The sequence below is a fragment of the Eulemur rufifrons genome, chromosome 14 (assembly GCF_041146395.1).
Source record: "Eulemur rufifrons isolate Redbay chromosome 14, OSU_ERuf_1, whole genome shotgun sequence".
NCBI classification, from domain to species: Eukaryota; Metazoa; Chordata; class Mammalia; order Primates; family Lemuridae; genus Eulemur; species Eulemur rufifrons.
In genome coordinates this window covers 593,202-613,228 of record NC_090996.1, presented here as the reverse complement: position 1 = coordinate 613,228, position 20,027 = coordinate 593,202, and the positions used below count along the sequence as shown (strand labels likewise).

Sequence of the window (20,027 nt, the reverse complement as noted above, 5' to 3'; positions counted from 1 at the left end):
GGAAAGAAAAGAACGGTATATTTGAATGGACACAAAAATTCTCAAAAATGGGTTGAATTTTAGGTTAACTGATCGTGAAACAGATTGGAAGCTCTGTGCCTCCTGCCCAGCAGTGAGGGGCAGGGGAGCCCCTGCCAGCTCCCCCCCCCCGCCGGGAGAGCCCAGCTGCACGCAGGGTGGGGTCGGCAGTGGCCGCCGGGGCTTGTCCCAGTCAGTCCATCGTGGAGGCTCTTGGACCCCGGCCAGCCCCCTCGACTTTGCCCTCTGCCTGGCTGTGGATTTCTACCTTTTTTCCAAATTGTTCCCCTTTCCCCATCCTCTCTCCAGAGAGGTCTCCACCATCTCCATCACTTCGTGACTCGCCTTCCACACCCCACCAGCCCAGTTACAAGTGGTGATTTTCTGTTTATTGCTCAAAAACAAGGATCCAGAAGCAAAGGTGGAGAGACTGTGGGTTGGGGGCAGGGCAGGAAGGGGGCAGGGCCTTGTTCCAGCTCTCCCCTTCATCCCTCTTCTGACCCTCCTCGGCCAGGAGTCAGGCCTGGGGCCAGAGCGTATGGGAGGGGAGGGGCCTTCGTGGCCAAGGGAACAGTAGAGCTATTGGGGCAGTCTTTGAGGGGTGCCCTGGGCTGGAGGGGCCCCAAGAGTTGCAGGAGGCTGAGTTCCCCTCCCAGGGTCCAAAAGCCAGTAGGGTGGGGGGGCAGGCCCCTTGTTTGGCAACTGAGAAGAGGCGGCTTTGGGCGGCAGGATGCTGGTTTATTTACTGTAGGGTCTCCAGGGCCATCAAAGCCCCCTCATGGGATGGGGAGACTATTTACACAGCCAGGGAAGAGGGGAGCCAGGAGGCCGAGACCAGGTCCTGGACTCTCCCCTGCCCCGAATGAGAAGGGGAGGGGCGTCCTGGGTCCTGCACCTTAGTCTTGGGTTCAGATGGAAACTTCATACTCCCGTGTATCCTGAAGACAGAGAGATCAGATCAGTTGTTGGGGTGGGATGGAGGTGGAGGAGGATCCATACGGAGGGGAAAAGACCCTGGGTTTTAAAAGTAACTTTGATTACTTTTAAATCAATAAGGGTGTGTGGGGCTAGGCTGTGGTGCTAGGGGTCACAGGGTAGGAAGGGACTGAATCTGGCCAATGGATATGCTTGGTTCATTCTATAGTGTCTCAAAGTGACACAAACATCTGAATTTCCTAATTGTCTTGAACAACTGGAAGATCTGACAATTGAGCCTAAGTATCCACTGTGGATTTAAGCTGTATCCTTTAGATGGGGCACACGTTCTCCAATTAGCCACAGTCCTCACCACCCCCTATTGTGCACACATGGCTTGCTTTGCTCATTGACATGGCCTCTGTAGGCAGCTGAGTTTGAAATTCCCAAGACAGAGATTCCAGAGACCTTGATAGAAGGTAATGGAGTCCTGGGGGTGCTGGGAGATGTGGCACTCCAGGGGCAGGGGAAGGGCTCACCCCAGCTTCATACAGTGGGTTGCTGAAGTCCGACTCCACGGTGATGGGGCTGTAGGAGTGGGAGCCCGAGAAGCCGAAGAGGGATTTTCCCTGAAGCCTGGGAAAGGGAGGGGATGAGCGGCTTATCAGCAGGTGAGCCTCTGAGTCCCCTCACCCAGGCTCCCGTGCCAGGCAGGCGAGACATCTGCCCCGGCGGGCAGTTCCCTGAGTAGGGTACTTACTTGGTGTAGTATATGTAAACGCCACTGCCGAGGACAATGACCAGGCCTAGAGGCAGCAGGATGGCCAAGGCGAGGTTCCCGCCCTCCAGCTGCCGGGACGGGTCTGTAGTCTGGGTCACTGGGGGAGGAGGAGAAGCCAGTGAGCCGAGGCTGGTCCCAATCCTGGGCTCTCCCAGCCTCCTGCCCTGGGCCCTGAACCCTGGGCCTCACCCCTCCGGGGCCTGGCCTCCTGCCCCCGCCTCTGCCTTGCCCTCCCAACCTGGCCAGGCCTGGGCCTCCACCTGTGCCCTCACTGACCTTCCAGTTTTCGGTTGTCCAGGAGCTCCTCATAGGCCACTGCAGGGAGAGGAGGGGGAGGGACGGGGTCTGAGCCAGGGAGGGGAGGAGGCTGGGTGGAGGGCAGGAGCCCTGCGGGGCGGGGCTGGACAGCCTGGTTCGCTCTGCCCTCTGCTCAGCCTAAACTGTCTCTTCCCCTTGGTGGGGGGAGGAGAGGAGTGATCAGGGCAGAGCCTTCTTTCTCCTACAGACCCCTAAAAGTTCAAGGTTCCTGGACAGTCTGAGCCAAACAAGTCCTTAGAGTTTGTCAGATAGGAAAACTGAGGCCTATCCGGAGAGGGCAGGGGACTTCCAAACCAAGGCCCCTCTACGACACCGCTTAGGGTAGTTCCGTGACCTCCAGTGTCCCTAGGACTTCTGGACATACCGTGAGGGTGGGAGCCCACGGGAGGAGAATGGGGAGCTCAGCAGGGTCTTGAATTTGCTACCTGACTTTCCCAGCCCTGTCACTCCCCAGACACTGATGTGCCCCTCCTGCCTTGTCTACCCAGGCACCTTTGCAGAGCGGGGGCTGGCTGGTCCACTGTGAGGGGTGGCCGGGCACACAGGTGATGGTGACCTCGCCGATAAGCTCAAAGCCCTCATAGCAGAAGAAGCGCAGAGACTCGCCCGCCTGGTAGTGATGTTTGTACAGCGTCTGGTAGCCATTCTCTGGAACCCCGGGGTTCAGGCACGGCTCATACTTCACTGCAGGGAGTGTGCCAGTCACGTGCCAGCTGCACTGCTGAGCACGGGGCAGACAGGCTCTCCCCGAGGCTGCCCAGCCACCCTTCCTGGGGCGTTCCCCAGACTCACAGGCGCATTTGGGGACCCGGTCGCTCCACTTGGGTGTGCCTGTGTCCCGGCTGTAGCAGGTGAGCATGGCCGCCCCTTCCAGGCTATACCCGGGCAGACAGCGGTACTGGACGTGGGAGCCGACAGGGAAGCCGGCGTCCGAGGCGGTACGGTGGCCGTTGGTGATCTCACCAGGGTCGGCGCAAGTCATGACTGGAGGCAGAAGGGCAAGGTCAGAGGAAGCCAGGGCCTTCAGATACCTCCCAGAAGCTCAGGGCTGGGAGAGGCCTGAGCCTCGGGCGGTCTCCTCTGAACACAGCCCACCAGTTCCTCAGAATGAAGAGATCACGAACTGGAAAAACTTAACATTCAGGGCCAGGCACAGAGGCTCACGCCTATAATCCTAGCACTGTGGGAGGCCGAGGCAGGAGGATCGCTTGAGGTCAGGAGTTTGAGACCAGCCTGAGCCAGAACAAGACCCTGTCTCTACTAAAATAGAAATTAGCCAGCCAACTAGAAATAGGGAAAAAAAAATTAGCCGGGTGTGGTGGCACATGCCTGTAGTCCCAGCTACTCGGGAGGCTGAGGCAGGAGGATCGTTTGAGCCAAGAATTTGAGGTTGCTGTGAGCTAGGCTGATGCCACAGCATTCTAGCCCGGGCAACAGAGCGAGACTGTCTCAGAAAAACCAAAACATTCAATGCATTTTATATTTCAGGCTTCTTTCGGAAAACAGGTTGATTGAGGCAACCCCAGGCCTGCATCCTGGGGTAAAATTCAAAATATGTCACCACTGTCCCAGAGCATGCAAGCTAAATCCCAGCAGTGTCAACCTGGCATGGCATGTCATCTTTAGCGAGGCCAGCTCTCCTGTCCCCCTCCCTGTCATCATGCCCAGCCCACTTCACTCACGTATACTGCCTGCCCGGCCCCTGCAGGCATTTGAGTCTACAACCCTGCTGTGGAGTCATAATCATAGGCATCTGTTGTCCATAAGCCTGTGCCAGGCACCCTGCTCAACATTTTGCAAACATGATATTTAACCCTGATTATCCTGAGAGGTCAATGTCACTCCCATCTCCCTTGGGGCTCAGGGCTCAGGGTGGTCAAATGACTGACTCTTGGTCACTCAGCCAGGGAGTAGCAGAGCAGGATCGTAGGGTCACAGCCACAGAGTGCTGGACGGGGATTCAGAGACTTGGGTCTAGGCCCAGCTTCAGGTTCAATTTGCTACCTTGGGCAGGTTCCCTCCTGAGCCTCAGGCTGGGGGCCCAGCCGAACATTCCACCCCATCCAGGCCCGACATCCCATGACTCCTTCCAGGGATGGGGAGCTGTGTCAACTAGAGAGTTTTCCTGTGTTCACCCCAAATCCGGCTTCCAGAAACTTCTCCCTATTGGTCCCACCATTCCCACCAGGGGCAATGTGGAAGACCTGGAACCCCACATTCTTGTGGCAGGCTCCCCAAAATTTGGAGAAAGTGACCTGATGCCACTCCTTTCTGCTCTTCTAGAAGATAAACACATCCAGCTCCTTTATTTCTTTTTTCTTCCAAAATCTCTTCTGGAATCCCAGCTCCTTTCAATGTCACCTCCTCTGTGAAATCTCCTGCCTCATCCCGAGAGAATTAGCCGCTGCCCCTGCCGCCGCACTTCACACCGAGAGTCGCTGTTCCGCACCAGGCGGTGTGCGGACACTGTTCCTCCGCTCTCCACACCCCTATTCCTGGTCGCTGTTGAGGAACCCAAGGCTCGGAGACGTTAAGTACCTTGCCTGAAGTCACTCAGTGCTTACTACCCTGTAATGTCCTCAGTCATTTAGGTGTCTGTCGCCCTCTCAACTTGTGAGCTCCACCAGGGTAATGAGGGGCCTGAACCCCCTTAGGGTAACCCTAACTCAGCACAGGTCTTCAGTGACTGCCTTGGAATAAACCAAGCTCCCCGACAAGCCAAGTCACTCCCCACAACGTCAAGGGCTGGGACGGAGAGACTGGGGCGGAGCCTAGAGCAGGAAGGGTGGGGCCAGGAGTCGATGGGGCGGAGCCCAGTGGGGACCGGGGCGGAGCCCAGTGGGGACCGGGGCGGAGCCCGGGAGGGGCGGGACTCAGACGGGCAGAGGCGGGGTCAGGAGAGGACAGGGTCGGGACCCAGAGGAAACCCCGAAGAGCCCAGAACGGCGGAAGAGAGAGGGATGCAGCCCGGAAATCATGAGAGCGGGACTCAGAGGGGGCAGTGTCGGGGCACCGAGCGGGAGAGGAAACCAAAGGGCATGGGGGCGGGGCCTGAAGAAGACCCGGGTAGGATCCACAGCGAAGGGATGTAACCCAGGCAGGACCGGGACGGGGACGGGGACAGGAAAGGGCGGAGGCGGGGCCGTAGGGACAAGGGCGCAGACTGAGAGCACGAGGCCGAGGCGCTCACTCTTTTGGCAGGCGGGCGGCGCGGCGCTCCAGGACAGGTCCCACTGGCAGGTGAGAATGTCGGAGCCCAGCAGCTCGTAGCCAGGCTCGCACTGGTAGGTGAGCACCGTGCCCCGGATCAGGTCCCCGTGGGACGCCGTCCTCCAGCCCCACTCCGGAGGTGGCAGCTCGGGGCAGGTGTCGTTCCTCGGGACCTCTGCAGGGGAGGCAGAGGGAGTTTGGGGGCTGCCCTCCGACGCAGGGCGCCCTTCCGGCCTCGGGGGCTTCGCTCCGGTGCGGCCTCCCCGCCCACCTCAGGACCCTGTCCGCTGGTACCTTTGAAGTGCAATACGAAGCCCTGGCCCAGGCCTGGATTTGGGGGCCCGGGTGGTGCCTGGAACTGCAGCGTGAGGTCGGGCCCAGAGGAGAGGAGGCGGCGGCGCGGTTGAGGTCCCCGCAGCTGGGCCAGGACTCGGGCGCTGGGACCATCCCCATCGAACAGTGTCAGCGTGTCCCCTTCGCGCACATTCAAGCTGCGGGGAGTGGGACCAGATAATAGGGCGGGGCTACGAACGGCAACTGCCATCCGGTTCTGCCCCATCCCCAGGTTACTGGCCGGCGTTCCCGGATCCCCAGGTCAGACGCCGCCTCGATTTTGACCAATGGTGGATTTCTCCTGTGCCAAATCCTCCGTGGCCCACCCGCCCTGTGGCTCCTCCCATCTCCTGCTTCCCAGTCCCCAAACCTGCTCATTACTAACTCCGCCCACCCTCCAGTCCCTCGGCCATCACCGTGGATCCACGGCCCAGCCCAACTGCAGCTTTGACCAATCACCGACCATACTCTGGACCATGGGCCCCGCCTGAGTACCTGCCTTTAGGCCACGCCCACCTCTGGTCCTTCTAGTCACATGACCACCTCAGACCAAATCAGCTTCCCATACCCGCACCCACCTTGGGTGCTGATGCAACAGTTTGGGTCTGGGTCCCTGGAAATGGCTCCAGGCGCAGCCTCAGAAACCGTCAGAGAGCCCATTGTTCACAATAGCCCCCGAGGAGGGCTGCATTACCCCATTTACTTGTCCAAGGTCGCCTGGCTAATAAGTGATTTGAACCTAGGTTTCCAACCCCCGTCCTGAACCCTTCATCATCGCTTTCATCAGAGCATATAGTCACCAAATTGTGACACAGAAGAGCCAGCCAGGCTCAGGATGCAGGCTAGTGCATCGTCACACCACAGCCCGCTGAGCCCACACCCACTGCACCTCTGCAGGACCCAAACGTACATCTCAACTTGAAGCAAGATGCGCCTCTCTTCCTGGACGTGCAGGCCCCACACGCAGTCCTGGCCAGGGCTATAGCTCTGGGGCCAGTCGGGAGAGAGGACCACACCAGCTGGCTCTGACAGCTCCCCTCCACACATGGCTAAGGGAGAAGGGGTGTCAGGTTCAGGATCCAGGTCGGCATGCAGTCTCCATTTCCCACAGCCCTCGCCACTCCTGATGTGTGCACCATAGCAACTCACATGTTTCCTGTTATCTATGATCCTATTTCTTGCCACATCTAGGTCCTGTTATACCCAACCCCAGCTCTGCTCTTAATAATCCCCGCCCTCTCTCCAACCTACCCACCCAATCCCAACTCCAGTTCTGGGTCTTGAAGACATTTGGGTTTGTGACCCCTGAATTTGGCAACAAGCCCACCAGTGATTCAACTAAGAAAACAGTCTCTGAAGCGACAGGGATTCACCCATGGCTTGGGTTTATTAGGTTTGGGTATGCATGTCTCCTTCCTGAATGGCCTTCCTAGGACCCCCAGTTCATGGGGTCGTCTGTAAATGGAAGGGATTCCCGGGGTGTGGGGGCTCACCCTTGCAGGCCGGCTCTGTGTCGTTCCAGTGGGGTTCTGTGGGATCCACACATTCAATGGCGTTAGGGGGGCCAGGGGGCTCCAGGGCATATCCTGGGAGGCACGAGAAGGTGGCCAGTGCCCCTGGGCGGTACTCGGGGTCCGTGGTCGTGACATTGCCATGTGCCAGGAAGGGGGCAAAGCAGCGATCCTCTTCAAAGGCTAGGGAGGAGTCAGTCACAAAGTTCAGTATTAGGACAGACCTCAAGGAATTTCAAACTGAGGACTTGGGCTGAATTCAACTATTGTTTGGCTATTCAGTGGGCTTCCTAAAACAGAATGTGTTGGGTTTAGCTTTCATTCTCCAGTTTGTCAAAAACCCTAATACTCCTCATTCACACATTTATATTACCTCTCCACCTCTAGAAGGAACCCTCTAGGCTAATCAAATCCCAGCCACCATTCTACAGATGAGGAGGTCCACAGACAAAAAGCCACTTGCCCAAGGTCACCCAAAAGGCAATGGCAGAATCAAATCTCAAACCCACGTGGCTTGATTCCCAGCTACGGATTCGTGGCTCTGGAAACTGCAAAGGAGGGCAGGTGAGGGGAGGGGTGCCTATACAGAACTGGCTTGTGTAGGTGTATTCTCTCCTCAAAAATAACAGTTGGATTCTGATCATCTGTGCTGTTGCTAGAATCCAAAATTGTGGCTAAAGCAAAAGCTACTCACATTTTATTTCAGACTAAGTCAGCAAAAATGAACATTTGTAGAGCATTTTAGTTTCTGCCCACATGATCACATCTCAGCTGCAAAACTACCTGTGAATTACGACTTAGGTGGTTATGATACAGATGAAGAATCTGAAGCTCACAGAGCAGTGGTGGCCACAAGTATGGAGGCCTCGAAAATAGGAATTCTCAGTAACAGGCCAGTGCTCTTTGCACTTTAACACCCTCAGAATCGAGCATGGAATTGATTTTTGCAGATCCACTGCTCTATTTAACTGTTACTTAACCTATAAGGTATCATGTCCAAATCCTACCCATCCATCAGGGCCCAGTGCCAGTTCCATTTCTCCCATGATTCATACCAGAAACAACCCCCTCCTGTCTCTGAACATTTCATTTTCTTTGTCTCTCTCTTGCTACTGTTTATACAAATCCTCTGCTCTAGCCACACTCAGATTCTGTTTCCAAACACACCAGGCATTTCTCTACGTCCTCACTTTTGCTCACACTGTTCCTTTTACCTGAGATGCTATTTCTCAATCTTCGTCTTTTGAAATAGCCTCTATACTTTAAGGCAGAGTCCCCAACCTTTTTGGCACCAGGGACCGGATGATTTCATGGAAGACAATGTTTTCCACAGATGGGGGGCCGGGGCAGGGCAGGGCGGGCCGGGAGGCGGAGCTCAGATGGTGACTTGAGCCATGCGGAGCGGCTATAAATACACATGAAGCTTTGCCGGCTTGCCCAATGTGCTCGCCTCCTACTGTGTGGCCCCTCTCCTCCTCCCACATCCTAAGTTTCATGAGAGAATTTTTCCATGGACGAGGGAAGCGGGGGACAGTAGGGGGTGCAGCGCTCTGTGGCCCTGGCCCGGTCACTAACAGGCCGTGCCCCGGGGGGTTGGGGACTGCAGCTTTTTTTTTTTTTCTTAGTATGGAACGCTTCACGAATTTGCGCGTCATCCTTGCGCATCCGTGCTAATCTCCGTATCGTTCCAATTGTAGTATATGTGCTGCCGAAGCGAGCACGGGACTGCAGCTTTAAGACCAAGCTCAAATGCCTCTTCTCCCGTAATCACTGACCTTGTTTCTACCTGTCCAGCATCCACTGCCCCTTCTTCTGGTAACAGCACCCCAACTATCATTTTGGGAAATGTGCCTTGCCTACTCCCAGTCCATGAGTTTCAGCTGGGGCCAATCCGGGATGGTCACATGATGCAGACCTGCCAATCATAACCACCAGCCGCTAACTACAGCGATTGGCTCAGGCAAAGGCACAGGACCTTAGCCAGGTCAATGACAGCCTTTCCTGGCACTTTTGCTGAAGCTCTCAGGAAAAACACGAGTGTTCACACTCTCTGATAGAGTTACTAAGTTGGTCTGTAAGTGCAGCTAGGCCCGTCGCACGGGGAAAGCCTGCCTGAGAATGAAGCCAACACAGAGGAAAGAAGTGAGAGGTCGAGGGAGCTAGTCCCCTGGCCATGCTTGCACGCAGCCAAACACGAAGCTTGCACAGAAAAGGCGACCTGGGGGAATGAGAAGGGATCCATATGAAGGATCCTTGTAGATTTGGGCAGGGAGGAAAATCAGGTCTCAGGAATCCAAATACGGAGAGGAGCCGGCATGGAGCATGTGTCATGACTGTGCCTGGTGTCAGGAAGAGGGGGAGGTGCAGGGGTGGGGGCCTGGTGAGGGAGCAGGACAGTTACCTTCAAATCGGAGGCTCAGCAGCAAGGGATTGGCAGGTGTCTCTGAGAGCAGCTCCACATAGAGGGACTGGGCGTCACTGATGAGACCCCGCTCTGGGACATCATCCATGTCTGAGTCGTAGATCACGGGGGATAGGGGACTGCCCCCTGAGCGCACCATCAGCCTGGCATAGACAGAAGGTGGCCAGGAGCTCCATTTTCCCTTCGAAGCTGCCTGACCCCTTGCCTGCTTACTAACTTTTTTTGTTTTTTTTTATACAAAGTCTCCATCTGTTGCCCCGGGTACAGTGCAGTGGTGTCATCAGCTCACTGCAGCCTCAAACCCCTGGGCTCAAGTGATCCTCCTGCTTTGGCCTCCCAGGGTGCTAGGATTACAGGCATGAGCCACTGTGCCTGGCCATAACTTATTTTTATAGCCATTATTATTAAACATTAACTACATGCCACGCATTCTTCCCAGACCTTACACATTTTACTTCATTTAATTTTCACAAGAACTCTTGAGTCAAATACTATTACTAGGCCCTCATTTTAAGAATGAGTATATTGGGGCACAGAAAGATTAAGTAGCCTGCCCAGGATCACAGAACGAGCAGGGGCAGAGCTGGGATGCCAGGTTGTTAGATAAAGAATGATAATGACAATGAAGGTGGCAGCCACTTTTATAATGCCTATTGGCTTCGGCATTAGTCTAAGTATTTTACATAACTTAGTGCATTTACCCTCACAGAAATCTTAAGAGGGAGATACTATTATCTTCATTTCACAGATGAGGAAACTGAGGCACAGAGAGGTTAAGTGATTTGTGCAAGGTTGCACAGCTATACTCCCTAAGAAAGGTCAGGACTAGACTGTTTGGCACATATCCCAACCAGGATCCACCCTGGATCTGTCTGACTCCCTGCTGCAGCCTCCCCAGTTCCCGGGGGGGGGGGGGGGGGAAGGTGGGAACCTCTGACCCAAGGCTCGGACCCTCACCGGTCATTGTCTTCATCCAGTGAGACCCTCTCGAAGTGCAGGTGCAGTCGGCGTCCCTCAGCTGCTTCAATGACCCAACGGCAGGTGAGGTTGGGCCCTGCAGCTCCCCCAGGCTCAGGGGACACAATGCGGCCCAGCGTGGCATTGTGGATGGTGCCACCACAGGATGCTGTGGGCAGAGAAGGGACAAGTTGAGGCCAGCCTGAGATGACTTGTCCTTCTCTTTGGGGCCTCAGCCCTTCTCAGGCCCATCTTCAGAGCCGTCGCATCCTCACCTTTGGCTTGGACCTGGCCCAAGGATGGCGTCTGCCCCATGGGCTCACCCCAGAGGACAGGACCTCCTCCGGGCACCACCCAGGAGGGGAACCAGCCTTGGAACAGAAAAATTGCAGGATGGACATCCCCCAGCAAGGAGATTCTGCTAAAATGAAGACCCCCTAGATGTGCATACCGTGGGATGGGGGAGTTACAGGCATCCGCAAAATTAAAACCTTCAGATGGAAAATCTTCAAGATGGAAATTCCCAGAATGAAGACTCCATGGGCTAGGGGAGCCCTAGTTTAGAGACCCTCCAGATATGGACCCTAAGAATAGGTCCTTTCTCCAAAAGAAGGGACCTCCAGAAGGGTGACTCCCCAGATGGAAACCTCCAGTGGGATGTCCCAAGATGAGACCACCTGAGGATGGAGGCTCTCCAAGGTTAGAGACTGTCGGTGTAAGGAGCTCCAGACGGAGAGGCTGGGACAGGGCCCTCCCAGTGGGGGGCCCAGGACAGAAGCCCCCACCCATCATGGCAGGAGACTCACCCAGGCAGCTGGGGGTTTCACCATTCCAGGCTGGCCGGGTACCATTGAGGCAGATGAGGGTCTCCTCCCCCTGCAGCTGGTAGCCTGAATCACAGTGGAAGGTGGCAGTGCCGCCAGGGTGCAGGTCTGTCACACGCACATCCCCATGGGCCGGCCGGGGAGGGAAGCCACAGCTCAGGAGGTAGGCTGGACCAGGCGGAGATGGCAGAATGAGGACTCACTGCCCCACGCCACCCTCTCACACCACCCCCGTGCCCCCCCCCCCAGACTGGCCCAGCACAGGAGCACACGCTGAGGAACAAGAGCCCGTCACACAGGTGCGAGATCTCATGAGGAGGTCATTTCAGCATCCCCAATCTTCCTTAATCTTTGTAATTTACCCACTTTGGCCCCATTTTATAGAGGAGGTACCTGAGGCTCAGAGAAGTCATTCTGGACCACTCCTTTGCTGTGTGACCTCAGGCAAACCAATTAACTACTCTCAATTCCATCCATCTCTAATAATAATAAATAGTATTTGCAGAGCTTGTCCAACTTCCAAAGTGAGTTCACACAGTGCTTTTGAGGTGGGCAGAGAAAGACCATGTGGCCCATTTTCCACATGTAGAAATTGAGGCCCATGTTACTGAGTGCCTCAGGGCACTTTCTCCTCTCCACACACACGTGCGCACACACACTTCCTTCCACGGAAGCACACTGTGGTATCATGCCCTCAGCTTTCATCCAGATGAATCACATGAAACTTCTTGAAGAATTTTTTTTTTTATATTTTCATTTTTATTTATTTATTTTTTTGAGACAGAGTCTCACTCTGTTGCCCAGGCTAGAGTGCCATGGAGTCAGCCTAGCTCACAGCAACCTCAACCTCCTGAGCTCAAGCGATCCTCCTGCCTCAGCCTCCCGAGTAGCTGGGACTACAGGCATGCGCCACCATGCCCGGCTAATTTTTTCTATATATTTTTAGTTGTCTGACTAATTTTTTATATTTTTAGTAGAGACGTGGTCTCGCTCTTGCTCAGGCTGGTCTCGAACTCCTGAGCTCAAACGATCCACCTGCCTTGGCCTCCCAGAGTGCTAGGATTACAGGCGTGAGCCACCTCACCCAGCCGCTTCTTGAGGAATTTTAACTATTTTGTCATTAGAGATCTTAATATTCAGTGCCCCCTAAACAAATCCCCCAGTGACAGTGAAGTGCTAGGAAAAGCTTTGCTCTTCTTGAGAAACTGGTTTATCTTCTCCTTTCTTGCAGTGAGAATTGTATAATCTCCCTTTTTGCACTGGCTGCTAGGAAGCTTGGAACTAGATTAAAGACTCTCCCTAGCAACAATGGCCTGCCCATCTACATTCTGTTTTTTCAACTCTGATGAGCTATACCTGGTGCCCTTTTTTTTTTTTTTTAAGAGACAAGCTCTTTCTCTGTCACCCAGGTTGGAGGGCAGTGGCAGGATCATAGCTCGCTGCAGCTTCAAACTCCTGGGCTCCAGAGATCCTCCCATATCAGCCACTGGAGTAGCTAGGACTACAGGCATGTGCCACCAACCCTGGCTAATTTTTTTATTTTTTGCAGAGACGGCATCTCATCATGTTGCCCAGGCTAGTCTCAAACTCCTGGCCTCAAGTGATCCTCCCACCTCAGCCTCCCAAAGTGCTGGGATTGCAGGTGTGAGCCACCAGGCCCAGCCGTTTTGTTTACTTATTCTATATAATAGTATTGCTTGTATTCTTTTTGAAAGCCTCCTGAAATTCTTATAGAAGCAGATGGGATAAAACAAATAAATAGAAATTCCCTTATTAGTAAATGATGGGCTCCAAACTTGATCCTGACAGAACTCTGTGTGTCTACATTTTAGAACTGGGCAGAACTTGTTTAAAAAGGCCTCCTGGAGGAAGCAGCCGAAGCTGTCTTGTAGGAGAGGCAGGCTCTGGCTGGCAGAGGGCTTCTGAGATACTAGCTTGCCTGGGCCTTTGCTCTGCCCGACTCTCCAGCCCTAGTGATTCTGTAAGAGACCTGGTCCCTCCCTATTTCAAGATCCAACAAGCATTTCCTTGGCTGGGCCCTGGGGACAGAGAGATGAAAAAGACTCAGGCCTTGCCCTTCAGAAATCCATAGTCTCCTGAGATAGACACAAAAACAACCTTCTAGAACACAGTGGTTTCAGTAAATGTTACCCTCTGTCATGACTCTCCATGGCCAACAGAATCAAGTCTGAGTGCTTTAGATTGACATTCAAGCCCCTGCACAGGTGGGTCCAGCCCAGCACTTCCAGCTTCAGTGTTCAGCACCTGAAACCCAGATAGCCTACACACACACTTTTGTGATTTTTGTGACCATGTGAGGTCCAACCTCCATATTTTTGCTCATGCCCTTGCCCCTGTCTAGAAGGTCCTCTCGGCACTTTCTCTTCTTCGGAGGAGTGACTAAAGTGCTGCCTCTTCTAGGAAGCCTCCCTGACTGCTCGCCTCTCCAACAGAGTTAGTTGCTCTCTTACCTATACACAATCCTGCATGCCTAAGTTTGTCATCACACTAACCACTGTCTTTTGCCACTATGAGACTGGACCATGCCTTATTTATTTTGTCCCCTAAAAGCCTAGCCTAGAGGCAGTGTGGAACAGTGCAAAGAGCACTGGATTTGGAGACAGCAGCCTTGAGTTCCAGTTCTAGCTTCACAACTTATTAGCTGCATGACTTTGAGCAGGTGACTTCATGTCTAGAGGCCTCTCACCTATTAATGGCAATAATATTTCCTATTATTCAGTGAGGATTGGTCTGAAAGTTAAATAAAAGAAACACACAAAACACCTGGCACATGGAAGTGCACAGAAAATGTTAATCGCCCACCCCCCAGCCTCAACTAATGAATAATTGGGAATCTGGGCCTCAGGAATCTGATTTCTGATTCTGCAATAAATCTGCAGGTGGCTGAGCAGTTCACATAAACTCTGAGTCTTCTTCTTCCTCTGAGATGGAACTGACAATGGCCACTCCCAGGGCTGCTGTGAGAAACAACTGAGACAGTGGCTGGTGACAGGGCTTCGTAAGCGGGAAAGCTTGCTATATTTGGGGTCAGGGGTGATGGCACCTTTGGCCTTTCAGAGAAACTAATGAGGCCACTGTGGACCAGAGGCCCCAGCTGGTGCAGGCTGGGAAGGGCTTAAGCAAAGCCTCCGTCCCAAAGGTGCCTGCAGCAGCAGCAAAGCAGGGAAGACTGAGGCAAGTAAAGAAGGCCAATTTATGCAATAGCCCTGCTTCCCCAAATGTTCCACTTAGCCTAAGGAGTCCTATTTTCAATGCCCTGGGGAAGTGACTGCTTAAGGAACCAGTGGGGAGCCATTTTGTAATATCTGAAGCTATTTTGTAATATCCTCATGACCTGTTCTCCCTCCCCAGCAAGCAGGCCCCTAACACCAAGCACATGTCCCCCAGCTCGCTGGTCCCTCCATGAATAGGTGTCTCTACTGTGCACACACGAGCCCTCGGAGCAGGTCCTCAGCAGAGATGTTGGGAGAGGCTGCAGAGGATACGGGCTGCGTCCTGGATGGGATGTACGAGGTGTCTGGCATCAGCAGATCTCACAAGGAGGGCAGGGCACCTGAAGCCAGGCACTGAGGTGCTGTGAAGCGGGCATTGGCCCACACACAGTTCCCTCCCTGTTTCTGAGGAGCATGGGAAGGGCCTTGGAAAAGACAGCAGTGTCTGGCACGGAGACATTAGCCGGGCCCCTTGCCTAGTGCACACACACGTGCTCGAACATACGCTTGCACTGTGCACGTGCGCAGGTCGTGTGGGTGGACGCTCACAAGTGCAGTCACGCACCGTGCACCCCCCTTCCCTGCCCGCAGAAGTCAGAAAGATCTTTCTAAGTTGCAAAGCCAAGGCTGTCACCTTCCTGCTTAAAACATTTCAAATATCTCCCTGTCACCTGCAGGTTAAAGTAGCCTGAACTCTTTACAGAAGCTGATAAGGCTTTTTATGCTCTGAGTCCAGCCCACCTCCCAGCCTGGTCCCTCGGCCCTTTGCTCCCCCGCCACTGTCTGTGCTTTGACTGCAACAGCAACGGCTGCCAGTTTTGAGCTCTCACTGTGTACCAGACACTGTTTTAAGTCTTGACACGTATTATCTCATTTGATCCTTCTAATAATACCATGAGGTAAGTATTATGATTTCTATATTTCAGATAAGACCATGAGGCACAGAAAGCGTAAGTAACTTGTCCCGGGTCACACAGCTAGGCCAATTCTATCTTCCATGCTGAATTACTTCTCCTCTGGGGGTCACACTTTCTCTCTGGGTCTTGGAGTGTGCTTTCCCAGCCATCTAGACATCTGCCTCTCTCCTCTCCCTTTCCCTCCCACCCACCGGTAGTGGCGACAGTTGTCGTGGTGATGATGGTGGTCGTGGTCTCCTCCTCTCCTCCCTCAGGCCTGAGGGGCGGGCCTGGCTAACTCATCTTTTAGGTCTCAGCCTAGTCATTGCCTCCTTCAAGAAGGTGTCCCCATGTTCCTTGGAAGAATTTGAGTCCCCCTGATATTTGCTCCCTCTGCCTGTGTTTCCTCCATCATAAAATTTATCTTGTTGAATTGTAACCATCCCGATTATTTGTCTGTTTCCCTACCTAGAGTATGACTTCTTTGAAGTCAGATTTATAACAGGCTTGTTCATTCCTCTCCCCAAGGCTAACACAGGGCCTCATATGAAGTAGGTACTCGATTAACATTTGTTGAGCTGAATGGTTGAATTGCCACTTGGACATGTGCACACCAAGACACAGATCTGTGGGATAAGTGTGCCCAAGTTTCCTCCGAGGGTCCTGCCACTCAGGGTCCCAGTCAGGAGGAAAAGCCCCCTTCAGCACCCTGTGCATTGAAGGCTCCTGGAGACATTCCCGGTGACCAGTGCAGCCCCTGCCCTTCCACCAGTGCCCTTAGACTCCTCACCCTGATAGTGGATCCTGAAGCCACCGCCCCTTGGGACCCGGGGACTCTGGAAGTGCAGAAGCAGCCGGTTGGTTGGGCTTCGAAGGACCTGTCCTTCTCCCAGCATGGAGGAGTTGGCTAGGAGTCGAGGGGCCAGGCCTGTGGACCCCCCACCAGCCAGCACCAGGAGTTCCTCCTCCTGGGACAGGTTCAGAGTCTGCACCTAGAGAAGCCAGACACAGACCCGCCAGGGCAAGTCAGCCAGGGGGGTTAACTTCGCAAGCCCCCCCTCCTCCTGCCTTTTCCCTGTGTGTGGCAGCCCAAATGCCACAGTGATGTTGCCCAAGCTGTAGAACTCTGGAAGAGTTTTTGAGATCATCTGAGTCGTAACACAGGTTCTCTGGCTCCCAGGCCAAACCTGTGCACACCCCACAGGCCCAGAGGAAGAGGCTTGGAAGTTTCACAGTGACGTGCTTAGGTCCGGTTACCTGGATCTCGATGCCATAGCCAGGGTAGACGTGGATGCTGTAAGTGCAGTCCAGGAGCCCCAAGGTGCGGCTGGCGGTGCTCCCCAAATCTGGAGACTCCACATACCCTTCGCCCTCGGAGATGTTGTTATTACACAGAACTAAAGAGATATAAGTGGCTGGGATTGAGAGAACCCCCGTGCTCTTGCCCTCCCAGCCAAGTGACTCTGGAGGTCCTTATCTGCCTTCTCTTGAGCACCTCTCGCCACCCTTACCCAGTGCTCCCTCTTCCGCCTGTACCCAGAACTGCCTTCCCCAACCACAATGTCGCTGCAACACGCCGGACCGGACGGTGCCTGGCACACAGCGAGGCTGTGTAAACGCTCGCCTTTGTTATTATTAAGCAGAAACCCCTCCCGTCTGTACCCAGGACTCCACAGTTCCCGCCCACCCCCGGCGTCCTCCTCTCCCACGGCCGTGCTCCTGGACGCGACCCCCATCCCCTTGCCATTGCCTCACCTGGGCTAGTCACCGTAGTGGTGACAGTTGTCGTGGTGATGATGGTAGTCGTGGTCTCCTCCTCTCCTCCCTCAGGCCCGAGGGGCGGGCCCGGGGAGGCGGGGCCGGGCGGGGGCGGGGCCGTGGTCCCTGGGGGCGGAGTCAGCAGCTCTGGCGCGGTGGGGCCTGCCCCCCTGACCTCCTTAGGGGTTACGGCTGTTGTCAGCGGCCCTGTCCCCGGTTCAGTGGCCCGTGGCAGGGAGGGCGCTGGGAGAGTCTGGCCCGCTGGAGGGGTGGCTAGCGTGGGGTCTGGATCGGGTCCTGGGACAGTGCAGGGGAAGTCAGGACACAGGAGGAGCACATGGTGGCCTTGGGTGGGGAGCAGGGCTGAGGGAAACTGGGGGTTCTCATGCTGAACCCCAAAAGCCTCCCCCACAAGGTACAATTTCCCCAGCTTTCCCTATCCCACTCAAACTCCCCGCCGCCTCCCAAGGCTTCCACGGACTGACCCCCTTCTCTTCCCGCCACCCTCCCACCCAGGCCCTTCCCCCCAGTGCTGTCCTTGAGCCCTTCTCTGCCTCCCCGTTCAGACCTCTCCTCGTTACCTTTCTCTCTCCTCTGTCTCGCTCTCTCGAGACTCTTCATTTCACTGGTAGTATTCTCATTGCCCTCTGGTTTTATGATTCTGGATTGACTAGTTTTTGGATTTCATTCTCTCTCTCCTTCTGTCTTTCTCCCAGCATTTCTCTGACGCTGGTTCTCTCAGTTTCTGTCTTTCTCTCTGTGTGTCTGTTTTTCTGTCTGACTGTCTCTTAATCATTCTGTCTCCATTTCCCTGGTTCCGACTATGCCCGGGTTTCACTCTTTCTGCAACTGCCTCATTCTGTCTCCCTCCGAGTCTCCCCGGCCTGCTGGGGCTGCTTGTCCCTCTCAGCCTCTCTCTGCTTGCTTCGCTGGCTCCCTAGCCTGGCCGCCCGTCTCCCTGAGCCAGTGTCCCTCCCTCTGCCTCGAGGCCACTGCTGCCGCTCGGGGAGCCTCACCGGGCAGATAGCCCATCTCCGGACCCCTCCTCAGCAGGGCCCCATGGAGCAGTTCAGCCAGGGCCTCAGAGGCTACAGTGGGGCTCTCACTTCCAGGCTCTGGCAGTGTCTCCTCCTCCTTCAGGGGCAGACCTAGGAGGTAAAGTTGCGTGAGCCTCTCCACTCCCCCACGTCCCTTTCTCCTCCCGAGAGCTCTTTCCCAGAGCCGTCCCTCCCTCCCTCATCAGCTGGGCCTGCAGGGGCTCAGAGGGTCCCAGGCTGGGCTAACAGCCAAGATCAGGGGAGGGGCTCCCAGCTGCCCCTCACACTCCGACTCCTCTTCCCACCCTCCGCCTCCCACCCCCGGTTGTGTGGGCCTTCAGTGAGCATCCTTAGCTGTTATAAACCCTGGACAGTGCCAGCAGAGCAGGGGGCGGCATCGTGCAGCTTTCCTTTTCACCTCAGTGGTGATCTCCCCCCAACCCCAGGGCTCTGCAGAGGGTCTGGCAGCACCTCCCAGCCCTTGCTTCTGCAGTGCCCAGCCTTCTCCCTGGGTTTCTGTCTCTGCAGTGTGACTGTCTTTCTCCGTTTCTCTCTCTCTCTCTCTCTCTCTCTCTCATTCTCTGCAGGCTCTGCCTCCTTTCCCGGAGTCTGGCTGCGGGTCAGAGTCGGGACCGAATATCTGGCCTCTGAGCTCTGCCTCTGTTCATCTGTCTTTGTCCATATGTCCAAGAACATTTGTGTGCGCGGTGCCTGGCATCTCTCCCAGTACCTCCTTCTCCCACCCAGGTACCCTGCGTGCTTCTGCCACCTCCGCAGACATCCCCCCAACTTTCCTATCCCTCCTATCTGGATTTAACCCCTGAGATGCTGCTAGAAGCTCCCCTCATTCATTTCCCCACTTCCTCAATATTGGAGGTTAAGAGGCTTCAGGTTCAAGCTGGAAAGCCCTGGCTTGCCCCTTCCCCATCAGCTGTGCCCCTCCCCTCCTCCATGAGCTTAGAAGACCCAGGATGTTAGGAGAAAGGAGGGTGGAGGACCCTGCTGCGGGCCTTCTCAGGGCCCACCCCCACACTCTCATGTCCTTACCCTGAATCCAGGGACAGCTCAGCAGAATTAGGAACAGCAGCTGGGGAGGCGGCCGGTGCTGGGCCCTGGGAGTCCCCATGGCGACTCACACCGATTTCTTTCCTCTGTGCCTGTCCTAAATAATCTAGCGGCCACCTTTCCTCCGTCTCCTTTTATCTTTCTTTCTTTTCTTTTTTCCTGCTAAGGGTCAGCAAAGGAAGACAATTTCTCTGCCCCTTGGGAAGGAGGGGCAGAATTGGACTAGGGGTCGCCTGGAGCCCACCCCGCTTTGCTCAATCTCCTCTGTCCTCTACTCCTGAATCGGTGGTAGAGGGGGCGCGGCTCCGGCTGCAGGGGGTGGGGCCCAGAGGGCCGAAGGGGCTGGGTGGCCTGGGTTATCCTCTTGTTCAGGGGCCTGGGTCCACTGGGCTGGCTGGATCCCAAGCTAGGGGACTGGGGACGGGGAAGGCAGCTTCCGGGGGCCTAGGGTGGGGTGGAGGATCGGGAGGGTCCCTGCTGGGCTCTAGCGGGGCTAGTCGAGGAGGGGAAGGGGTTGGGGAACCGGGAGAGCAAAGCTCGGGCACTGGAGCTGCGGGAGGGAGAAGCTGAGAAAGGTGTCTAGCCCACGTCAGATCCTGGGGACGGGCGAAAGGAGGGGCCTGGGATTTATTTGAGCGGGAGGGAGGAGGAAGTGCAGATGGAGGAAGGAGGGATCATATGAGCCAGGACCGTAATCCTCACTCCGCTGCCCCTAGGGGAGGCAAAGGAAACTCTCTGGTCCCAGCAGT

At 55.2% G+C, this 20,027-nt stretch overlaps 1 protein-coding gene and 1 pseudogene across 9 annotated transcripts; both read right to left on the bottom strand.

Moving 5' to 3' along the window:
- Positions 1 to 385: 385 nt before the first annotated feature.
- SEZ6L2 (seizure related 6 homolog like 2) lies at positions 386 to 19,849 on the bottom strand. Of its 9 annotated transcripts, none has more exons than XM_069485666.1 (18): positions 19,261 to 19,849; positions 18,193 to 18,324; positions 17,174 to 17,473; positions 16,676 to 16,815; positions 16,209 to 16,410; positions 11,272 to 11,457; positions 10,466 to 10,634; positions 9,488 to 9,651; positions 7,069 to 7,269; positions 6,486 to 6,624; positions 5,537 to 5,733; positions 5,223 to 5,417; positions 2,825 to 3,016; positions 2,525 to 2,716; positions 1,991 to 2,029; positions 1,694 to 1,811; positions 1,473 to 1,569; positions 386 to 956 (listed from the first exon to the last, which is right to left on the bottom strand). In XM_069485666.1, the coding sequence occupies exons 1-18, from the start codon at positions 19,337 to 19,339 to the stop codon at positions 927 to 929; spliced, it is 2,772 nt and encodes a 923-aa protein (XP_069341767.1). In that variant the 5' UTR covers positions 19,340 to 19,849; the 3' UTR covers positions 386 to 926. The 9 variants fall into 9 exon arrangements, with proteins under 9 accessions (XP_069341767.1, XP_069341768.1, XP_069341770.1 ...); XM_069485671.1 differs by having other exon boundaries at positions 927 to 956; positions 17,174 to 17,268; positions 18,198 to 18,324; positions 19,261 to 19,339; XM_069485667.1 differs by lacking the exon at positions 1,991 to 2,029.
- On the bottom strand, positions 8,707 to 8,807 carry LOC138394927 (U6 spliceosomal RNA; annotated as a pseudogene).
- Positions 19,850 to 20,027: the final 178 nt, after the last annotated feature.